This window comes from Manihot esculenta, chromosome 13 (genome assembly GCF_001659605.2).
Source record: "Manihot esculenta cultivar AM560-2 chromosome 13, M.esculenta_v8, whole genome shotgun sequence".
Lineage (NCBI taxonomy): Eukaryota > Viridiplantae > Streptophyta > Magnoliopsida > Malpighiales > Euphorbiaceae > Manihot > Manihot esculenta.
In genome coordinates this window covers 10,971,694-10,992,398 of record NC_035173.2, presented here as the reverse complement: position 1 = coordinate 10,992,398, position 20,705 = coordinate 10,971,694, and the positions used below count along the sequence as shown (strand labels likewise).

The window sequence follows — 20,705 nt, the reverse complement described above, 5'->3', positions numbered from 1 at the left end:
TCTCTTCTCACTTTTTGAATTAAACTATTCTTCTATTTCAAATTGGTCATCTAAATTAAACAAGATTAAGGTCTCTGTGGAATTGATACTCACTTACTCTGTCTACAAGTTCTTGTCAATTGAGAAAAGGGAAGTAAATTTTAAATTGACGGATTCGGTACCCGTCAAACATAGTTCCGACCTCACATAAAAGATTGGGGTACGGGACCATAAATGAAAAGTTAAACTCTGACCTCCCAAAAGAGCTCGAGTTATAAGGTAAAAAGACTTTGACCTCACACAACAGCCCAAAAGCGCCAAAGCGCCATGCTAACCTCAAGAGGGTGCTGGAATAGAAATTAAAAAAAAAATTCCGAATTCGACCTCTCGAAAGAGCTCGAATTACAGGATAATAAGACCTCGATCTTGCAAAATAGCCAGCATATAACGAAATTAAACTAAAGCACTCCAATGCCCGTATCATGTAGCAATGCAACCTACTAAAGGCCAATGCAAGGCTCATGGGGCCAAAGCGCCATGTCGATCTTAAGAAAATGAGCTCGGTACTAGTAAAGCTAATAGGAAGACCAAATTAAGGCAAGGCGAATCCTAAGCAAAATGCATACCAAGATAGAGAACCAAACAAAGCATCAGGGGCAATCATAAGAGGCATCAACCTCGAGAATTGACTACTGGCACTAAACCAACTCAGCTAGCCTAGAGAGAGGTCTAAGCAGCTAAGAACCCGCAAAACGCTTGAGGGAAGACAGCCTAGAAAACACTCAGGGGCGAAACACCCAACTAACTAAGACATACTCGAGAACCAAATGCTTAGATAAAGAACCAAGGAGACAGGAGCAACGTAAAAGGCCGAATAAACCATTCTGAATGACCGGATGGGACAGTAGAAAGCCCTGACTCATTAGGATACAAAAGAATCAAACCGCAGTATGGTCAAGTCCAAAACAGATAGTCCGATCTATTTAATCCAGGGTCGATCTCCCCAGAAGCTTGGAGTGGCCTTATGTAACGACCCGGAAACCGGTACCCCTCTGTAACGGCCCGAACCATCACTGGCACTAGGATCCAGATCGGCTTAAGGCCACTGGGACCTGTAGCAAGGCAACTATACTCTCTGTGTACCTGATAAATCCCATACATGATACAAAACGACTCGACAATCCTGTAAAACTCTGTAGGCTTAACTACTGCTACTCAGATATGTCAATCTGAGCTGGCCCTCAGGGCCTATACCAGGGACTACTATCTGCTGTGGTGCAAGGGCTTGAAACCCATTATCATGTGTAACACATCCCACTGGTATCTCATCGAAGCCATACATTAAGCCTAACTCACACATTTCTCATCAAGAAACGTAAAACATGATTCATGTACAAGGGATTAATCATACATCACACGATAACAATGACACTAGGGAAAGCACAAGTCTATCCAGTCTATGACAGTACATATTCACACATTACAGTACAACTAAGCTTGTAATTACATCATGTCCACTATTCTATTACAACATACATTCATGCACAACTTTCCTCTGTACTCTTGTTGACTCTGACTTCCCATGCTCTCATGAAATGCATCACATCACAAACATATCATCTCAAGGATGAATATGTCACCAATAACCCTCAACTACATGTTATAATCATACCAACTGTGCCAAGGAGACTATGTCATCACCTGGTCTACACTTATCTCTCTGATATCATAACATGACCAACTGTGCCAAGGAGACGAGGTCTCACCTGGTCTACACTTAACTCTGATTTGACAGCCCAGCTGTCTCACTCATAGTACCAGGAGCGACCTGGACTATCCAGGGGCGACTTGGTATGGCTATCTCATGCCATAACTCTGTATCTGCTCTCTATCAAGGGCTAAGGATCATCCAACATTCATCCACAGGAACAACAACATATGCAATGCATCATATTCGTGAATTATAATGCAACACAACCTAATACATAACATGGCAGTTTATGATGCGTGGATCATGCTAGAATCATGTCAGTTCTCAAGATAAAATATTAGGTTTAGTTCCACTCACCTGTAGCCTCTGCTTGGCTAACTTTGGGCTACCTCTAACTCTGAAGCAGCTACTACTGCTAAACACCTCGGTTCCTCGGGTCCAATCCTACAATGGAGGACGCAAATGAGGTACCAAACAAACTCTATACAACTGATAAACAACTCCCCAAAACCCCTCTAGAACACCTCAAAACATGCATGTAAAACAAGTAAAGGAAGGCTGGACAGGGCACCTTCGGCAGCACCTTCGGCGGCCGAATGCCTCCTCCAGAGACGAAAGTCTGGCATGTTAGGCGGCCGAATCCTCCTTCGGCTGCCGAACCTGAGTTCATCCAGAACTCAGCCCCGATGGCAACCTCCCTCCTTCAACATGCATAACTCCTCCCTCAACTCACATATATTTCAGAGTATGTTCAAAGGGGTCTAAAACTACCTAACAACCCCAACACAAACAACAAACATACACATAATCATGCTTACACCATTAACACATCAAAACATCAAAAACTAAGCTTTAAACCCTATATATGCAACTCTACCCTTAACCTCTTTAAAAGCTTTATAAATCAGTAAAAGAAGTTCAAAACCTTCCCTTACCTTCTGAAACCAGAAGAGGAACAACCTGAAAGCTGATCTATGGACCAACACCTCTTCCAAAGCTCCAAACCACCAACCCTCTCCTTTTGACCCAAAACCTTCAAACACACTTGACAAACACCACACCTGTGCATGATGTGATAAAACCCTGTAGATGAGTCATGAGAGACGTGGCCTAACCCTCTGTTTGTGATTTGGAAGCAACACCTGGCCATGTCGTCGACTGATGAGTGCACAATAGCTGGCTGACCAACTCAACTTCGGCTGCCGAATCGCATGCAAAACCATGCAACATTCGGGGGCCGAACTTGAACTTCGGGGGCCGAACATTGGGCACTTTCGGCGGCCGAACTTTACCTTCGGCGGCTGAACATGGCAAAATGCCTCCTTGGCCTTTTCTCTTCACAACTCAATCCTTTTCCACTCTAAACCTTTAAAACACTTGAAACTATTTTAGAAACACTTTCTCTTACCCTTCTAGAGACCCTTGACATCCTCGAATTCCACCGGACGGTAGGAATTTCGATGTCTGAATCTAGCCGGGTATTACATTCTTCCCCCTTTTAAAAACATTCGTCCTCGAATGTTCAAAACAACAAACACACATGCAATTAAGCAAGTAAGGAAAGCCTAACACCTTCCTCGGAGAAGAGACACAGATACCACTGGAGTAAAACTCCCGGGTTGTCTATACTTCCTGACTCTGCTGACCCTTAACTGCTTAATCTGTGTCCACACTGATTGCTAACTTTTCTTTCTCTTTGGCTCTTCTTAGCTTTATGCACACTACTCTGGTTATACTACCCTTTGCTTCTCTTTACTCAACCCGGTCAGAGGAACAATACCTCGAAGGACATGCTAGATGCCTTGCCTATAGCTTCAACTCTCTCCAGTATGCCCTGACATCGAACTCAGATTACAGAACTTGGCCTCTATGCCGTGTTCTCTTATCTACAACACTTAGTAGATACTGGGCATGCTTCTCTATTTTTCTGAACTATTCTACGCTTTTGCTGCGCCACTCTGACCCTTGCCCGCCTTTTTTCTTCTTTATTATCCTGGCTTTTTCTCTATAACTCTCTCTAACTCGCAACATCTAGTCCCCAACTCTTAGATCTATCGTGGAGAATAATCAGCTCCAACTAGCTGTCTCCACCGATCAGTACTCCTGCGTGGGAACACCTGTCCTTGGTCGTGCCTGTGTGTAACTGCTCACAGTTGTGACAAAGTCTCAAGGTTTCATCCTTCGTTTCTCACAACGACACTGGAACATTCCAGGGTGTAGTACTAAGTCGGATAGAAGCCTGAGCTACCAAGTTCACACTGCTCTACTATCTTTCTCACTTATGCAACTGCTTTTCTAACTCTTACAGCTTTTCAACTCTTACATGCTACAGGTACCATTTCAAAGGAAGAGGTGAAGATGAGTCTAGTCTCCATCCTCACTTAACTTCCAGACTCTATTGGTTTTACCAATGGTAAACCTGCTAGCTTGTCTGGGATAACATATAACACTCTTTCTCTTTTTCTGTCTATAAGTACTGAGGCTGGTTCCCTGACCTGACTAGTATGCTATCGAACAAGAGCAAGAAAACCCCTGACTACCTTTTCTAACGAAGTCACGAGCCTGTAGGGCTGATATCAAACTTCTGGGTATGCTATACTGTCCCCTCTAAGGACTAACTCTGATCCATCCGAGCCTCTGAACTCTGAACTCTCCTACCTTGTCTTTGTAGACTTAGGTAGTACCTCGAGTAGCTAGCCACTCCGCCCTAGGTTGACATCACCAGTCACCCCTAGAACCATAAGGTCAGCTGGAAGGCATCTACTACTCTCAACAACCTCTGAACTATACTGACTCACGGACTCTGCCTCAGATGGATCACACTCGGGTTTGCCAACCCAAAGAGAACACTCTAAGCCCAGAAGGTATCAAACCCCCCTCTATCTACGGCTCTCAAAACAACAGGGAAAGAAACATCAGGGTCCACTAAACCCTACACATCTGAACGCCCTCAAGTGAACATAGCTGACGTCATTGTGTTCAATGTGTTAGCCTCCTACTGAGTCAGGATGAAGATCCAAGCTCAAGCTAACGAATCTTCCCTCGGGAACTGACCAAAGAAAAGGAGAACTCTCTTCTCCTGCCTCAACCCCTGTCCTGAAACATGGCAGAGCTACAGGCTGAGTTACACTACTAGAAGTCCTCTGCTGGGACTGTGCCAATCAGGGCCGCAGTAGGACACTCACATAATATGAGTCTTTCCTGCTCGCAGCTATACATGCTGTAGTCCCACACCAACAGACTACTTTTGTGTACACTCTACGCCTCACATATCCAGAACGATCTGAACCAGAGCTCAATCGCCACTTAATCCCAAACTAACCTGAAATCTCTTTCTACACTTTCTTACTTTACGTTTCTTCTATTCTGTTCTATTTCACTTACTCTTCTCTTTGCTTACTTTTCTCTTACTCACTTTGATTCTTTTCTTTTTCTTTTTCTTACTCTTCACTTTCTTACACTATTCTCTGCCTTATTTCTTTACTTGAGGTCTCCACTCAGAAATGAGAGATCACTCTCTCTCTATCTGGATTGATAAAATCCACGGCTATAGCTCTCGAGCTCTTTCCTGGCTCACTAACCTTTAACGACTCATTCGTCTCTGAACCTTTATCTTTGAACATTGAACTCTACTACACTTTACTATTCTCACATCAACTGATATTCTACTAATGTCCAGAAAATCATACACATCAGAACACGTAAAAGTGAGCGTACCTAGCACCACTGTGTTCGGTGTGTCTGTCTCTGGCTGATCCTGGGTGAAAATCTAAGTCGGAACTACCGGACTTCCACGTAAGGAACCTCCGGAAGAAGGGACTACCCCTCTTTCTCTATCTCTGCCCTATACTGAGGCTGGAGCTTCTGATGGACTTCTATTGTCTGAGGATGTCTGCGGGAACTGTGCTGATACGGTCATAGTGGGACACTCTCGTGCCATATGCCCCTCCTGTCCGCACCTGAAACATGCTGTTGTCCCAGCCCGACAGACTCCTTTGTGCCTCCTACCGCACTTCGCACATCTAATGCTATTCCAACCAGAACTCGAACCCTCGCGACAACCCATGGCAAACTTTACCCTAGTCCAGAACTCTCTTTTCTTTGACCCTTTCAGGTCTCTCACTTTCTTTTTATTCTTTGCAGCAGCCTCACCCAAAGGGAAATGATCACTGTTCTCTGGGTAAGTTTCTACACTCATGTTTTCTGTCTGCTCTAGCTGCTCACATTCACTCTCTTTACGCTCCCTTAAGCTATCTAGACAAGCCCATCCTGCAAACTCTGTAGCAAACTGCTCCCAGGATAAGCTTTCTACCCTCAGGTCCACATACTGGGTGAACCATTCTCTTGCCTTCTCACATTTCAATGTGACCCCTGCCATCTGAATGGCTCTACTCTCACTAGCTCCCAACTCATCGGTTATCAGCTTAACCATTCTAAGATACTCAACAGGGTCATCGCCAGTCTCAAATCTGGGAACATCCAACCTCAAATAGTCTGTCATCTGCACCATACTTCCTCCAGGTGAACTAGACTTGGGTGTTTGGACAACTGGGGCTACTAGTTCTACTGGTGGTGGAGGAGGTGCAACTTGCCCTGGGTTAGGGATTACTGACCCTGGGTAACAAAAGAAGGGTGGGAACATGGGATACTGTGGATATGACGGGTAAAAGGAAGGATAGGGCATACAGGTGGGATATGGGTTATACCTAGGAAACTCTGATGTACCTCTCATCAAGTACTCTGCCCCCCACGGGTAGGGTGGATACTGAGGTGGAAAAAATCTCGAGGCCTAAGTGCCTTCTTGGGACTCACCCATATCTCCTCCTAACCTGCTCATGCCAAAGCTACCATCTCTACTCTGCTCATCCTCCTCTATGCCTCTCATAAACCCTGACATACCACTCTGAACAACTCCTCTTCTACTCTCATCAACAGACCTTCTAGGGTCCCTTGATGTACCTTCTCTGCTTAAGCTACCTGACGTTGCCCTTTGCAGAATAGGGAGATGGGCATCCATGCCCTCATTCTCTGGCGGAGCTCCTGTCAATCTAACAGATCGACGAGTTCCTCTCATCCTGTTACTGAAAAGCACAACATCACACACAAAAATATCATCAAATGATCCATGTGAGAACACATGAATCCTCAGCACATATCAACCATATCAATAATGCACATGCAGCTCATCATGGCATTTCACATCAGCATATAAAACAGGACTCCACATCCTATCCTAGTGGACATGATTTTACCTATTGTGCTTCCCCTCCTATACCAGACAACACCTCTTTCCGATGTGGGATATCTCTAGTCCTTGAGCATCTTTGCTCAACACATCGTACTCTTGAGGCCCTATGCTCTGATACCAATCTGTAACGACCCGGAAACCAGTACCCCTCTGTAACAGCCCGAACCATCACTGGCACTAGGATCCAGATCGGCTTAAGGCCGCCGGGACCCGTAGCAAGCCAACTATACTCTCTGTGTACCTGATAAATCCCATACATGATACAAAACGACTCGACAATCCTGTAAAACTCTGTAGGCTTAACTACTGCTACTCAGATATGTCAATCTGAACTGGCCCTCAGGGCCTATACCAGGGACTACTATCTGCTGTGGTGCAAGGGCTTGAAACCCTTTATCATGTGTAACACATCCCACTGGTATCTCATCGAAGCCATACATTAAGCCTAACTCACACATTTCTCATCAAGAAACGTAAAACAGGATTCATGTACAAGGGATTAATCATACATCACACGATAACAATGACACTAGGGAAAGCACAAGTCTATCCAGTCTATGACAGTACATATTCACACATTACAGTACAACTAAGCTTGTAATTACATCATGTCCACTATTCTATTACAACATACATTCATGCACAACTTTCCTCTATACTCTTGCTGACTCTGACTTCCCATAGCTATCTCAGAACCTGCAAAACTGGGGTTAAGGGAGTGGGATGAGCTCTAGAGCCCAGTGAGGAGGAACAATAAAACAGTTCATTAATTACATGCTCTCATGAAATGCATCACATCACAAACATATCATCTCAAGGATGAATATGTCACCAATAACCCTCAACTACATGTTATAATCATACCAACTGTGCCAAGGAGACTATGTCATCACCTGGTCTACACTTATCTCTCTGATATCATAACATGACCAACTGTGCCAAGGAGACGAGGTCTCACCTGGTCTACACTTAACTCTGATTTGACAGCCCAGCTGTCTCACTCATAGTACCAGGAGCAACCTCGACTATCCAGGGGCGACCTGGTATGGCTATCTCATGCCATAACTCTGTATCTGCTCTCTGTCAAGGGCTAAGGATCATCCAACATTCATCCACAGGAACAACAACATATGCAATGCATCATATTCGTGAATTCTAATGCAACATAACCTAATACATAACATGGCAGTTTATGATGCATGGATCATGCTAGAATCATGTCAGTTCTCAAGATAAAATATTAGGTTTAGTTCCACTCACCTGTAGCCTCTGCTTGGCTAACTTTGGGCTACCTCTAACTCTGAAGCAGCTATTACTGCTAAACACCTCGGTTCCTCGGGTCCAATCCTACAATGGAGGACGCAAATGAGGTACCAAACAAACTCTATACAACTGATAAACAACTCCCCAAAACCCCTCTAGAACACCTCAAAACATGCATGTAAAACAAGTAAAGGAAGGCTGGACAGGGCACCTTCGGCAGCACCTTCGGCGGCCGAATGCCTCCTCCAGAGACGAAAGTCTAGCATGTTCGGCGGCCAAATCCTCCTTCGGCTGCCGAACCTGAGTTCATCCAGAACTCAGCCCCGACGGCAACCTCCCTCCTTCAACATGCATAACTCCTCCCTCAACTCACATATACTTCAGAGTATGTTCAAAGGGGTCTAAAACTACCTAACAACCCCAACACAAACAACAAACATACACATAATCATGCTTACACCATTAACACATCAAAACATCAAAAACTAAGCTTTAAACCCTATATATGCAACTCTACCCTTAACCTCTTTAAAAGCTTTATAAATCAGTAAAAGAAGTTCAAAACCTTCCCTTACCTTCTGAAACCAGAAGAGGAACAACCTGAAAGCTGATCTATGGACCAACAACTCTTCCAAAGCTCCAAACCACCAACCCTCTCCTTTTGACCCAAAACCTTCAAACACACTTGACAAACACCACACCTGTGCATGATGTGATAAAACCCTGCAGATGAGTCATGAGAGACGTGGCCTAACCCTCTGTTTGTGATAATGATTTTTATGTCAATATTTCTGATAGCTTGTAAAAATTACCACTATTTACTAATAGCGGGATATAACAAATATTATTTTAACACAAATAAAATTATAAATTTTAAAATAAAAATTTGATAAAATCACAGTACTCTATACTTTTCCCATAATATTGTAATTTTTTTTTATAATTAAAAATATTATAAATTTTTATTATTTAAAATATAAAAATAATATTTTATTATTTAAAATATAAAAATAATATTTTATTATTATAAAAAATAGTACTTTTTTTATAAAAATAATGAATATGTTTGAACTTAAATTGAAAGTTATGAATTTATTTGATAAAAAAATATAAGATTAGACTTATTCAATCGTTGATTATCAGAGCTTATTTAAACTTTATTCTACTGCTGACTCTTCCGCAGTTGCACATGCTACCAATTCTTATTTTATTTTAAACTTCAATTTCTGTTTGACTTGAAATTGTAGCCTTGGAGAATCGCTGCTTACCAAATGAAAAAAAATCTGCCAACCAATCTGTGCCGGCACACTATAATTAATCGGAAAAATATAAAAAATACTCTATGATTTCATTATTTTTTTAATTTGGGGAACACATGTCGCTTTTTATTAGTTTTTTTAAAAATTTATAATTTAATTCAAAATAATATATTATTATAAAATTTAGAAATTATTAGTGTTTGTTAAGATTACGATAGATATTACTTTAATAAAAAATTAAATCATAATCTCTGAAATTATCCACAACTTTCAAAATAAAAATTAATAAAATCATAGTTTTTGTAATTCTCCCTAATTAATTCAAATGACCCATTTCTTATAAATCATGTCTTTGATGATGCCTACATCCGCCGATAATTAAGGATGTCATTTTCTTAGCTGAGTGTGGAAAAAATCTGTGCTAATTAACAAATTCAATTTGGCTGTCACATCTTTCTCAGATTTAATGCATTTCTACGAATGATGGCAAAGTTGCCATGTTTATGAAGTCGTTCAATGGATCAATTCTTTTTCTCAACTACTTCACAAAATGTACCCTGTTGCTGGACTTGTAAAGAAAGAGTGGAGATTTACTAGTTCCCATGGAAGTGTCTGTACTGCTTCTCTACTTCTTGCTGTTCTCCATCTCAAGAATCTCCACTGCACTAGACTCTATTAGCCCAAACCAATCATTGAGAGATGGTGATTTTCTTGTTTCAGCTGGCCAAATTTTTGAGCTGGGATTTTTCAATCTTTCAGATTCAAAAAGTCGATACTTGGGGTTGTGGTACAAGAATATATCTCCTCGGACAATTGTCTGGGTCGCCAACAGAGATCATCCACTTTCTGATTCTCTAGGGATGCTGAATGTCACCAGCAATGGAAATCTTGTACTTGTCAATAGCACAAACGATGTTGTTTGGTCGTCAAATACAACAACAACTGTGAAGGAACCAGTTGGACAGATCCTGCAATCAGGAAACTTTGTTGTAAGAGATGGAAATGATAGCAATCTTGCCAACATATTCTGGCAGAGTTTTGATCACCCTGGCGACACACTACTACCAGGAATGAAATTAGGAGGCAACTTGGTAACTGGTCTTAACCGGTTCCTGTCATCTTGGAAGGGAACAGAGGATCCTGCTCCAGGTCTGTTTTCATTACAAATGCAACTTAATGGGTATCCTCAGTTGCTACTTAAGAAGGGAAATAAAGTAGAGTTCAGACCAGGGTCATGGAATGGTGTAAGTTTTTCAGGAAATGCTGATGTCTTAAAACCTAATCCAAGTTTCACATATGAATTCGTGTTAAATAAGGAAGAAATATATTACACAATTCATACCCAGAACAATTTGGTTATTTCTAGATTCACAATAGATCCATCAGGCATACCACAGCTTCTCACATGGGATGATCAAACACATGAGTGGACAATTTTTAACGCAGCAGTCTTAGATCAGTGTGAAAATTATGCCTTATGTGGTGCATATTCTAATTGCAATATAAAGAAATCATCAGTTTGTGAATGCTTGGATGGATTCACACCCAAGTCCCCAAAAGATTGGGACTCTCAAGTTTGGTCAGATGGGTGTGTTCCCAAGACTCCACTGAAATGCAAAGATAAGTCTGGGTTTTTGAAGATTGAAAGTAGCAAGCTGCCAGACACTTCATCTTGCTGGTTTGACGAGAAAACTGATCTCAAAGAATGCGAGAGATTATGCCTTTTAAACTGTTCATGCACGGCATATGCAAATCTGGATATTAGAGATGGCGGAAGTGGATGCTTGCTTTGGTTTGATAAATTGATTGATATGAGAGAAATAACTGAGGGCATGCAAGATCTCTATGTTCGCCTGGCTGCTTCAGAACTAGGTATGCTGTTAATCTAGCAATCTTTCTGGGTTTAGGGTCTGAGCTCTTTTTAACTCTCTATATATCTTTCCTTCTTACAGATAAAATTGAGAAGAAAGGGATGCCTCAAAGTCTGAAATCAGGAACTATTGCTGGTTCTGTGATATTGGGCTTAGTCTTGCTATTGTTGTTTTGTATGTGGATGAAAAACCTTAGAAAAAAACATGGTAAACTCTCTAACTAAAACCTTGTGTATTTACTGTACATATTCATCAAGATTCAGTCTAGAAAAGAATTGCCTCAAAATACTAAGAGAAGTACAACAATTACATTTTCAGGAATTGCAAACAAAAGGTATGAAGATAGAGGAGATGACTACATTACTGAAGGTGGGAAACAAGACGTGGAGTTTCAAATGTTTAACATGGTGACGATATCGGAAGCCACTAATAGCTTTTCAAGCAGCAATAAGCTAGGACAAGGCGGCTTTGGACCTGTATATAAGGTGGCAAATTCTTTCTATGTGGTTCTTAAGCAAGCTATACCTACATTTTAGTTATTTATTTCTGATGTCTCTAGAATGATGGTGCAGGGTACCTTGGTGGAGGGCCAAGAAATAGCAGTTAAAAGGCTATCGAGAAGTTCTGGCCAGGGAATGAATGAGTTCAAAAATGAAGTTACATTGATTGCTAAATTACAACACCGGAATCTCGTAAAGCTTCTTGGTTGTTGTATTCATGGAGATGAGAAAATGTTGATATATGAATACATGCCCAACAAAAGTCTCGACTACTTTATTTTTGGTTCGAACTCTGCCTAGATTATTCATCTTTTCTTTGTCATCCATTAATAATTTTGTTCAAACTCTGAGAAATTATTATACTAACATGTGTATATGAGTCAATATCTAGATCAAACAAGAAGCAAATTGCTTGATTGGAATAAGCGTGTCCATATTATTAGCGGAATTGCTCGAGGACTTCTTTATCTTCATCAAGACTCTAGACTAAAGATCATTCATAGAGATCTCAAGCTCAGTAATATCTTACTAGATAGTAATATGAATCCAAAAATTTCAGACTTTGGGCTTGCAAGAACATTTGGAGCTGATCAAACTCAAGCTAATACAGGAAGAATAGTTGGAACATAGTAAGTATCTTTATAGTTATTTTTTTTATCATGGCTAGTGTTTGAAAAATTTCTCTTGCTGATAATTTTGCAGTGGTTACATGTCTCCTGAGTATGCAATCGACGGGCTTTTCTCAACAAAATCTGATGTCTTTAGCTTTGGAGTCTTGCTTTTGGAGATACTAACTGGAAAGAAAAATAGAGGCTTTTGTCATCCAGATCATGACCTTAACCTTCTCGGACATGTAAGAATTTAGAATTGCATGTTCTGCTTAATCAATGAAACACACACAACATTAATTTTATTGAACAATTATAACCTATTAATACATTTGTTTGATTCGTTTTAGGCATGGACCCTGTGGATTAATGGGAAACCAATTGAACTAATTGATGAATGTTTAACAGAATCCCGCAATCTGTCTGAAGCAATAAGGTGCATTAATATTGGTCTATTATGTGTGCAAAAACGGCCGGAAGATAGGCCGAACATGTCGGCTGTGGTTGTCATGTTAAGCAGTGAGAATCCATTGCCTGAGCCAAAACAGCCAGGATTTTTTATGGAAAGGGCAGCAGCTCAAGCAGATGCTTCATCGAGCATTCATCAATCCTTCTCTGCTAATGAAGTTACTGTGACACTGATAGAACCTCGCTAATGTCATCCTGGTAGATACTTATTGATTTAAGTATTGGAGTGATTGCAACAAAATACCAATCGCCTTAATTTCTTTCTTTATAAATGGACACACCATTAAAGAGTCAAATTTAGTCAAACTTAGATGATATTAGATATTTTAGTTGCAATTAGTTATCCGCTATTATTTTCAACTATCAATAATCGTTATCGGTTGTATTTAATAATTAAATCAAGTTGTTCTAAATATATAACAATTAAATGGTTATATAAAAAAATTAGTTATCGTTATTCGGCTATTAGTTTCAATTTATAAGTTATTATTTTTATATAAAAAAAATTATTCAAAAACATAAATTATGATAAATTGAAGTTGTAACCACAATTATTATATATCCTTACAAGATTAAGTCGCCATGTCTATATATATAATCTTGGTCCTGGTCTATGGTTTACAGAAGGTCAACTACAATGCAATCAAAAGTGGATAATTGAGACAGCTCACCAGTTTTCTTCTTATGCTGTAATACAACAAAGGCGTGGTTGAAGCTTTTTCAAGTAAGCTCATGTGATGAAAATTGCAAGTTCTAAGCAGAACCATGTTATCCTTCCTGGGATCTCTGCGAATCTGATTTTTAGTTTACTTGCATTCTAAGATTTCTAAAGTCTGCTCAATACCCATACAAGGCTAAGATTCTTGATTTTCGTTGAAAATTTGCACAATTTACAGCTGTTAGTTATTACAACTAAGCATGCATGTGAATTAATTCTTCTTCCTGGCATTCTCTAATTGCAATCTCCATTACTTTACCAGCTGAAGAAGGTAAAACATCACAACATTGCCGCCTTGGAGCCTGCAACTGTTGAAATATAACATCAAATTAATTGTCAACTATAGAGATTAAAGATGACAGGATGATGAGTCATACCTGCTTATCACTAAGCTCAAGCTTATGCGAGAACACTTTAATCTCTTCTAATTTTCTTGGTGACGACATGTCGTATGAGCAATTGGCATAACTCTTCTTGTAATGACTGATGATGACCCCATCACTACTGGAAGATAAATGATCCAGAAAGAAAATTGTGGGTCTCTGACAAGGATCATGGTGAGGTTGTCTTACATTGAAAGTATAAGCACCAGCCAGAAGGGTTCCCTTTTGCCATTGCTTGAATGTGGCCTGCACAGGGAGAGTATCAGGCAACAACATGTGTTTGCCATAGACCTCAACAGCATAGCCCCATGACACTGAAATAGTCCAGAAAAACCAACGATCGTAGCAAACAGTTTTCTGCAAGACCCTCTGCGAATCAACAGCCACAGCTTTAAAGAAATGTTGTATTGAATCTGTAATTGTCATGTTAGGGAAGATTGGATCTAGGTGACCCAAGTGATGGAGAGATACTATTGGTGACAGTGGATGTGATGTCAATAGACCAAATAAATCACCACGAACATCAACCTGGAGAGTTCAAAGTGTCAGGAAATTTCGGAAATGGACTTGACATTCTCGCTAATGCAATGCTAAAATCAATAGTAAAAATTTTTGCTGCAAAAAATATAAAGTTTTTGCTGCTATAAATTAATATATAATTATTGCATGTTACCTATACAAAATTGTGATAGTTGTTACTATTCTCATCGATTTAACAGCAAAATTATTGTTGTTCTAAATTTTTTGATATTAATTCCAATATTTGTTATGGTCGCTGCTGCTAGATATTAAAGTAAACAAAGTTTCAAGAACAATTTGCAGTTAAACAGCTAAAAATTTGTCTGGTTTTACCTGATGGAAACCAGGTTCACGAGTTAATCCCACTCCTAGCTCTGCCAGGCAAGAAGAGACCCTGGAATCACTTCCATAGAGATGTGGATATCGTTCAATACATGAATCAAACACCTTTGCCAGAACTTTTGCAAGTGGATAACTTATTGCAAATCCTCCACCACCGAAGGCCATTTCAAACCCAAATGCTCTGTTCTGCTCATAAATCTCGGAATTTGATCCTATGTAGTACCAGAGGCCATGATCGTACTTGGAAAGAGTTTTCACCAGATTCTCCGGGAAGAAAACTGTGTCATCATCCCCAAAAACAAACCACCGGACGTTGGAATGATTGAGTCCCACTGTTTCAGAAACTACTCGTGCAACACGGATAGCTGACCGGAGACCATTCCGATAAGTGTAACGAAATCGGGAAGTGTCCTCAGAGATGCATAGAGGAGGAAGAGAAATGCTGTTATTGTCATAGGACTTCACATCCTCCGGCAAGCTCTCCAAGAAAACACATCCACGCATTTTCTCTGGTTTCCACCACAATTTAACATAGTCCTTTCGCTTGGGCCATGAGTTCTTGTTGGAAGCAATTCCAAACACAATGTGTCCAAGATTTGTTGGGGCATGAACAGTTCCTGAAGATAAATTGACATCAGAGAACTTGGAAGTATCTACCAGGATGACTGATACAAAAAGATAGACGAAACAAACAAAAGAAGAGATCAAAAGGAGGTATATGGAAACAGTGGGGAAGTGGGATTTGGTAGGCAATAAATCCCTAGCAAGAGAAAGCATTGGAAATAAGATGAAACTAAGAAAAATTCTTGGAAAATTTTTCCAGGTTCTGTATAAACTGTGTGAGAAGATTTATCAGGAGATGGGCAAAGTCAATAAAGTGTTGAAATGCAAATATATAGAGACATTTCACTGGCGCAATCAAAGGAGGAAGTAAGTCACCAACTTTGACAGAAGATGTTGTATGTTAGTTACTAACCCATGCAAGGGAGAAAAAATAAAATATCTTTGAAAATAAGAATAATCTTTGAATTTGAAGAAAATATTGTGTTGCCAATTAAAACAACCCACATGGTGGTTTAATAATTGAATCAAAATTTGTCATCGACTCAATTGATGCTTATAAGACGGGCAACGTTTCTTTTGAAAAAATTTCTTTATTGCCCATTCACATTCATACTTGAGAATTTCAACTCATATGAATGTGATATATGTATATGTGTAACATGAAAAATATTCAACCCCACATACCTTCTCCTTCAAAAATAAAAAAGGAAATAAAAAAAAAAAAAGAAATCAGGAGATCACAATGAGGAATATCTATATTTGAATGAAAATGTAAAAATTCAGTTAAAATTGGTATAAACAACTTTAAATTTATTTTTCACCAGTTCAAAATGTAATCTAAGTTATTTAATAATTTATCCTATCTATTATATATTTATCTTATACTCATCATTCTTTTCTATAAAAAATAATAAATATATTACGGGATAATATATAATAGTTACTAAATAATTTAAATTAATTATTTTAAGTTAGTATAAGGTGAATTTAAAATTTATTTAAACTAATTTTAGTTAGGTTATTATAATTGATATCAGAAATATCTTAAAATCATATAAATTGTGCGAAACTAATGGGTATAGAGCTATTTATATAATAAGGTGATAATTAACAAATCATAATATTCAAGAATTCGATTTTTAACTAAGAATATATCGAATTTATTATAACGGGATTGCAATGGGATGTAGTAAAATTGAGGATATAGTAATATGAAAATCTCACAAAAAAAACACCAGATATAAAAAAATATAAATATTAGCATAAAACTATTAAATAATTTAGACCGACTGTTTTAAGTAAAGCGAAAAATAATTTATATAAATTTTATTCTGATTTTTATAAAAAAAGACAATAGAATAAGGAAAATAGAGGTTAATTATTCAATAAACTGGAGCATTAATACAAAACTACAGTTGCCTTTTTTCTTGTACATAGGAGTTATCCATTAAAACTAAGTGCATGTGCTCCAAGAGTCATGTATAATCTCATGGAAAAAGGTATATCTAGGGATTTTGGTGATCTGTGTATAATTGAATATAATAGAGTTTGTGATGAATTTAAATTTTATTAATAATATTTTTATTAAATTTATATTTTATATAGCAAGTATTTATTAACTAAAAACATATGTATAAATAAATAAATAAATAAATATATATTATATACTTTTATAATAATATTTATTTTTTTACACATAAAATTTAAATATTATATTTAATTATAAGAATTTTAAGTACAAGTTAATATTTTAAATAATATTTTAGATTATATTAATCAAATTTAGGATGAATTTGAAAGACTTTGACTAAATTTGGCCAAACTGATGACTCCATCGGACCAAAGAACCTAACTCCAGAGTCCATTGTCAAAAATCAAGATCACTGCTCCCATGTAGAATCAATAATTTAATTAATTTTCAATTAATTTTCTTATTTGTAATAAAAGAATTAAATTTTATAACTCTAAATAATTCTTTTTTTTTAAAAAAAAAATGCACGACTATATAATATTTTTTTTTCACAAAATTAATTGTTCCAAATTAAACAGCAAGATTAAAGAGAGGAAAATGAGAGCCCACTGTACTTGACTAGACTTCAAATTCTGATAAAAGCAACTTCAGATGAATTTTTTTAGCGAGTAAGTCAATTTCCAAACAGAACTGACGGAACCCAAATAGTTTGCACAAACCTCGACCTTATGCGCACACAGACTCCTTAAATTTCGTCCAAACAATTCCAATTGTTGTATTTAATTTTTTTTTGTTTACACTTTTTTTCAAAACATGGAAAAAGGACAATTTTCTCATTATTTTTAACCATTTCATTCAAACTGTAATTTAGCACAATCGGAGAGACTTCCATTTTAGAAGAAAGTTAGTCGCCTGTCAAAAATGATATTGGATAATTTTTAAGATTTATCAATAAATTATCTACGAAAAAGTGGTCTATTAAATTTAGGAAAAAATAAATTTACCGATGACATTCTTTCATAAGTATAGGTTGTCTTTATATTTTTCATCATTTTTTATTTTCTAAATTAATATTACCTATGAAAATTATGTTCCTGATGACTACCGATGATATTTTTTAAATAATATTTTTATTCATATTTTTGTTTGTATTTTTATTTTCTAAAATAATTTTACTTATAAAAATGATGTGATTAGTAATTAGTAGTCCGTGGCGGCGGAGCCAGGAGTTTCCCTTTGGTAGGGCACCACTGGCTTAGCGCGATATTAATAATTTACCGAAATTTTAGCGAAACATCCCTAAAATATGGACATTTTCTAAATGATTTAACATGTTTATCCAACACAATAGATTCAATATAATTTTATAGATAACAAATCCAATATTTTTCACCGAAATAAATAAATCTATTATTTATACATCTAACAAGGATTTGGTCGACGAATTTTTAGTGGTCGCAATTGGTTTCTTCTAGACGCCAAGTTTTGAAAAGATTGCATAATCACTTCATCATCGATACTCCTAAAAATTTCTTTCTCAAAGTAACACACCAAACAGTCTGATAGTAAGTCATCTCCTAATTGGTTGCGTAAATCAGTCTTCACCACATTCATCGCCGAAAAAGTTCTTTCCACACTAGCTGTTCCAACCGGCAATATCAACGCTAACTCGATTAGTCGATAGACTAAAGGGAAATAAGTGTGGTAATTTATCTCCACCATCTTCTTTGCAAGATCTCCAAGATTGGAAATATTTGAGAATATCTCATTTGATCTCATATCACAGATATAATTTTGAAGTTGATGGTCAAGCTCAATTATATCAGTGGAACTAAAATCATCTGAATACAACTTAGCTAGTTGCAATAAGCGGACATGATCAAAATTTGCAAAAGAATTTGAAGGATCCAAACACATCACACATCTAAGTAGCTCTGTATTTGTCTCAGTGAAGTGTTTATCCATTTCCATTGCAATAACATCAATTACCTAATATCAATTACCTAACATCAATTACCAGGCCGAGCTAAACTTATTGCTTGATTCTGACCTCTTCCAGTTGAAATCTCACCCATCTCCACTTGATTCAACACTTCCTCATTGTGTATTTCTCGAAAAGAATCCTTTCTTTTGCACGAAGCTCCAATTGTATTCACTATCATTGACAATGTTTCAAAGAAATCACCTACACTCTCTGATTCATGTGAAGCAGTCACAATAACTAACTGAAGTTGGTGGGCAAAACAATGAATATAATGTGCATTTTTATTTTCTTTTAGAATGAGTGTTTTTAACCCATTAAATTCACCGCTCATGTTTGCAGCTCCATCGTAACCTTGCCCTCTGAGTTTTGCAAGTGATAAATCATGCTTGGCAAAAAAAGAATCAATAGCATTTTTTAGAACTTTTGCAGAAGTCTCATTCACATGAACCAATCCAAGAAAACATTCCAAAACCATTCCTTTGTCATTAATAAATCTCAACACCAAAGACATTTGCTCCTTTACTGAACAATCTCGGGCTTCATCAACCAAAAGAGCAAACTTCTTCTCCCCTAGCTCATTCAATATGATCTTTCTTGTTTCCATTGCACAACATTCAATAATATCTCTTTGAATCGTAGGCGAAGTCAATTGATTATTTCCTGGAGCATTCTTTCCCATCACTTTATTTACATTTTCTTCTCGCTTGCATACCCAACTAATATGTTCTAGAAAATTACCTCGGTGGAGTGACTCTGCAGATTCATCATGTCCTCTAAAAGGCAAACCTTCCTCTAAAAGTATTCGAGCAACACTTACAACCGTTGACAATCGAGTGCGATAATCATCTTCCATAGCAGCAGTTTGTCTTGCCAATAGCTGATCCACATTCCCTCTTTGATTACGATATTGCTCGACCTTCATTCTACAACCACTATGTGAGCTACCAGGACTTCCTTCATGATTGACAAATGCACGTCTTCCATCTTTCCAGTTATTAAAACCAATCTCAGTAAAAACATTTCCCCCACTTCTATTGTTATTTGCAAACAAATAACAATATAAACAATAAGCTTTGTCTTTAGATACACTATACTCTAACCATTCATAATCCTTGAACCAAGCAACTTGAAACCTTCGATTCTTTTCGCGAATAAAAGTGAATGGAAATTTATGTCCAACTGGTTGACAAGGGCCTTTAGCTAAGTATCTTCTCCTCAATGAATCTCTAATTTCAAATGGGTAACTATCAATTGGTTTTCGCAGTCTAGGATCACCAATAATATCATCATCTGATGCAAGACTTTCTTTCTCAACAAAAGCAACTTTCTCCTTTGGTTTTGAATTTAAAGGTTCTGAATTTTTTGGTAGTTTGGTAAAATATTTGTCGATCATTATTGTAATTCCTATTTAAATAAATAAATAAAATATTAAAATCAATTACACATTCATCAAAGACTATCAATTTAACTATTTAAGTTTCTTATGTACTTGACATAAATTCGTCAGTGGCCTACCAAAATTATACAGTATATTCCAATTAAAGTATAAAAGGTTACCTACTATTAGTAATTCACATTTAATTAGAATTTATTTGTTGTTTTTATTCTACTGTTTTCAATGAAGTAATTTTCTATGTGGAGTTGGGGTTTTACTCGTTCTTGGGCAGTGAGAGTGCTCTTTATTGGTACAATTTTCTTTGTGTTATTGTTTTATTTTTGAACTTTTGTTTGGTTGTGGAATACTAGAAGTATACTAAATAAGCATTCCATAATATTCTCCTTTATTGTATTATGATTTCTTCTTTTCTTGAAAAAAA

General features: G+C 37.6%; 3 protein-coding genes across 5 annotated transcripts; 1 reads left to right on the top strand and 2 right to left on the bottom strand.

Moving 5' to 3' along the window:
• The first annotated feature begins 9,953 nt into the window (after positions 1-9,953).
• LOC110630507 (G-type lectin S-receptor-like serine/threonine-protein kinase At4g27290) lies at positions 9,954-15,059 on the top strand. Of its 3 annotated transcripts, XM_043949905.1 has the most exons (8): positions 9,955-11,332; positions 11,413-11,538; positions 11,650-11,816; positions 11,904-12,114; positions 12,223-12,460; positions 12,534-12,684; positions 12,790-13,105; positions 13,532-15,059. In XM_043949905.1, exons 1-7 carry the CDS (start codon positions 10,063-10,065, stop codon positions 13,093-13,095), a joined length of 2,469 nt encoding a protein of 822 aa, XP_043805840.1. In that variant the 5' UTR covers positions 9,955-10,062; the 3' UTR covers positions 13,096-13,105; positions 13,532-15,059. The 3 variants fall into 3 exon arrangements, with proteins under 3 accessions (XP_021633723.1, XP_043805840.1, XP_021633722.1); XM_021778031.2 differs by lacking the exon at positions 13,532-15,059 and having other exon boundaries at positions 9,954-11,332; positions 12,848-13,010; XM_021778030.2 differs by lacking the exon at positions 13,532-15,059 and having other exon boundaries at positions 12,790-13,243.
• Positions 13,414-15,770, bottom strand: LOC110630508. Its single transcript, XM_021778033.2, has 3 exons — positions 14,861-15,770; positions 14,003-14,536; positions 13,414-13,933 (listed from the first exon to the last, which is right to left on the bottom strand). Exons 1-3 carry the CDS (start codon positions 15,644-15,646, stop codon positions 13,820-13,822), a joined length of 1,434 nt encoding a protein of 477 aa, XP_021633725.1. The 5' UTR covers positions 15,647-15,770; the 3' UTR covers positions 13,414-13,819.
• A 2,556-nt stretch (positions 15,771-18,326) lies between these two features.
• Positions 18,327-20,281, bottom strand: LOC110629195 (zinc finger MYM-type protein 1-like). The gene is made up of 2 exons (XM_021776108.2): positions 18,922-20,281; positions 18,327-18,838 (listed from the first exon to the last, which is right to left on the bottom strand). The coding sequence occupies exons 1-2, from the start codon at positions 20,279-20,281 to the stop codon at positions 18,327-18,329; spliced, it is 1,872 nt and encodes a 623-aa protein (XP_021631800.2).
• Positions 20,282-20,705: the final 424 nt, after the last annotated feature.

Bases quoted from the DNA above. Each gene is read 5' to 3' on its own strand.
- LOC110630507 (XM_043949905.1), top strand. From the start codon at position 10,063: ATGGAAGTGTCTGTACTGCTTCTCTACTTCTTGCTGTTCTCCATCTCA. The intron at 11,333-11,412 runs GTATGCTGTTAA...TCCTTCTTACAG, and splicing joins CCTGGCTGCTTCAGAACTAG to ATAAAATTGAGAAGAAAGGG. The intron at 12,115-12,222 runs GTTCGAACTCTG...GTCAATATCTAG, and splicing joins TCTCGACTACTTTATTTTTG to ATCAAACAAGAAGCAAATTG.
- LOC110630508 (XM_021778033.2), bottom strand. From the start codon at position 15,646: ATGCTTTCTCTTGCTAGGGATTTATTGCCTACCAAATCCCACTTCCCC. The intron at 14,537-14,860 runs GTAAAACCAGAC...TGAACTCTCCAG, and splicing joins GTGAACCTGGTTTCCATCAG to GTTGATGTTCGTGGTGATTT. The intron at 13,934-14,002 runs GTATGACTCATC...ATATTTCAACAG, and splicing joins TTGAGCTTAGTGATAAGCAG to TTGCAGGCTCCAAGGCGGCA.
- LOC110629195 (XM_021776108.2), bottom strand. From the start codon at position 20,281: ATGATCGACAAATATTTTACCAAACTACCAAAAAATTCAGAACCTTTA. The intron at 18,839-18,921 runs GTAATTGATGTT...AGACAAATACAG, and splicing joins AATAAGTTTAGCTCGGCCTG to AGCTACTTAGATGTGTGATG.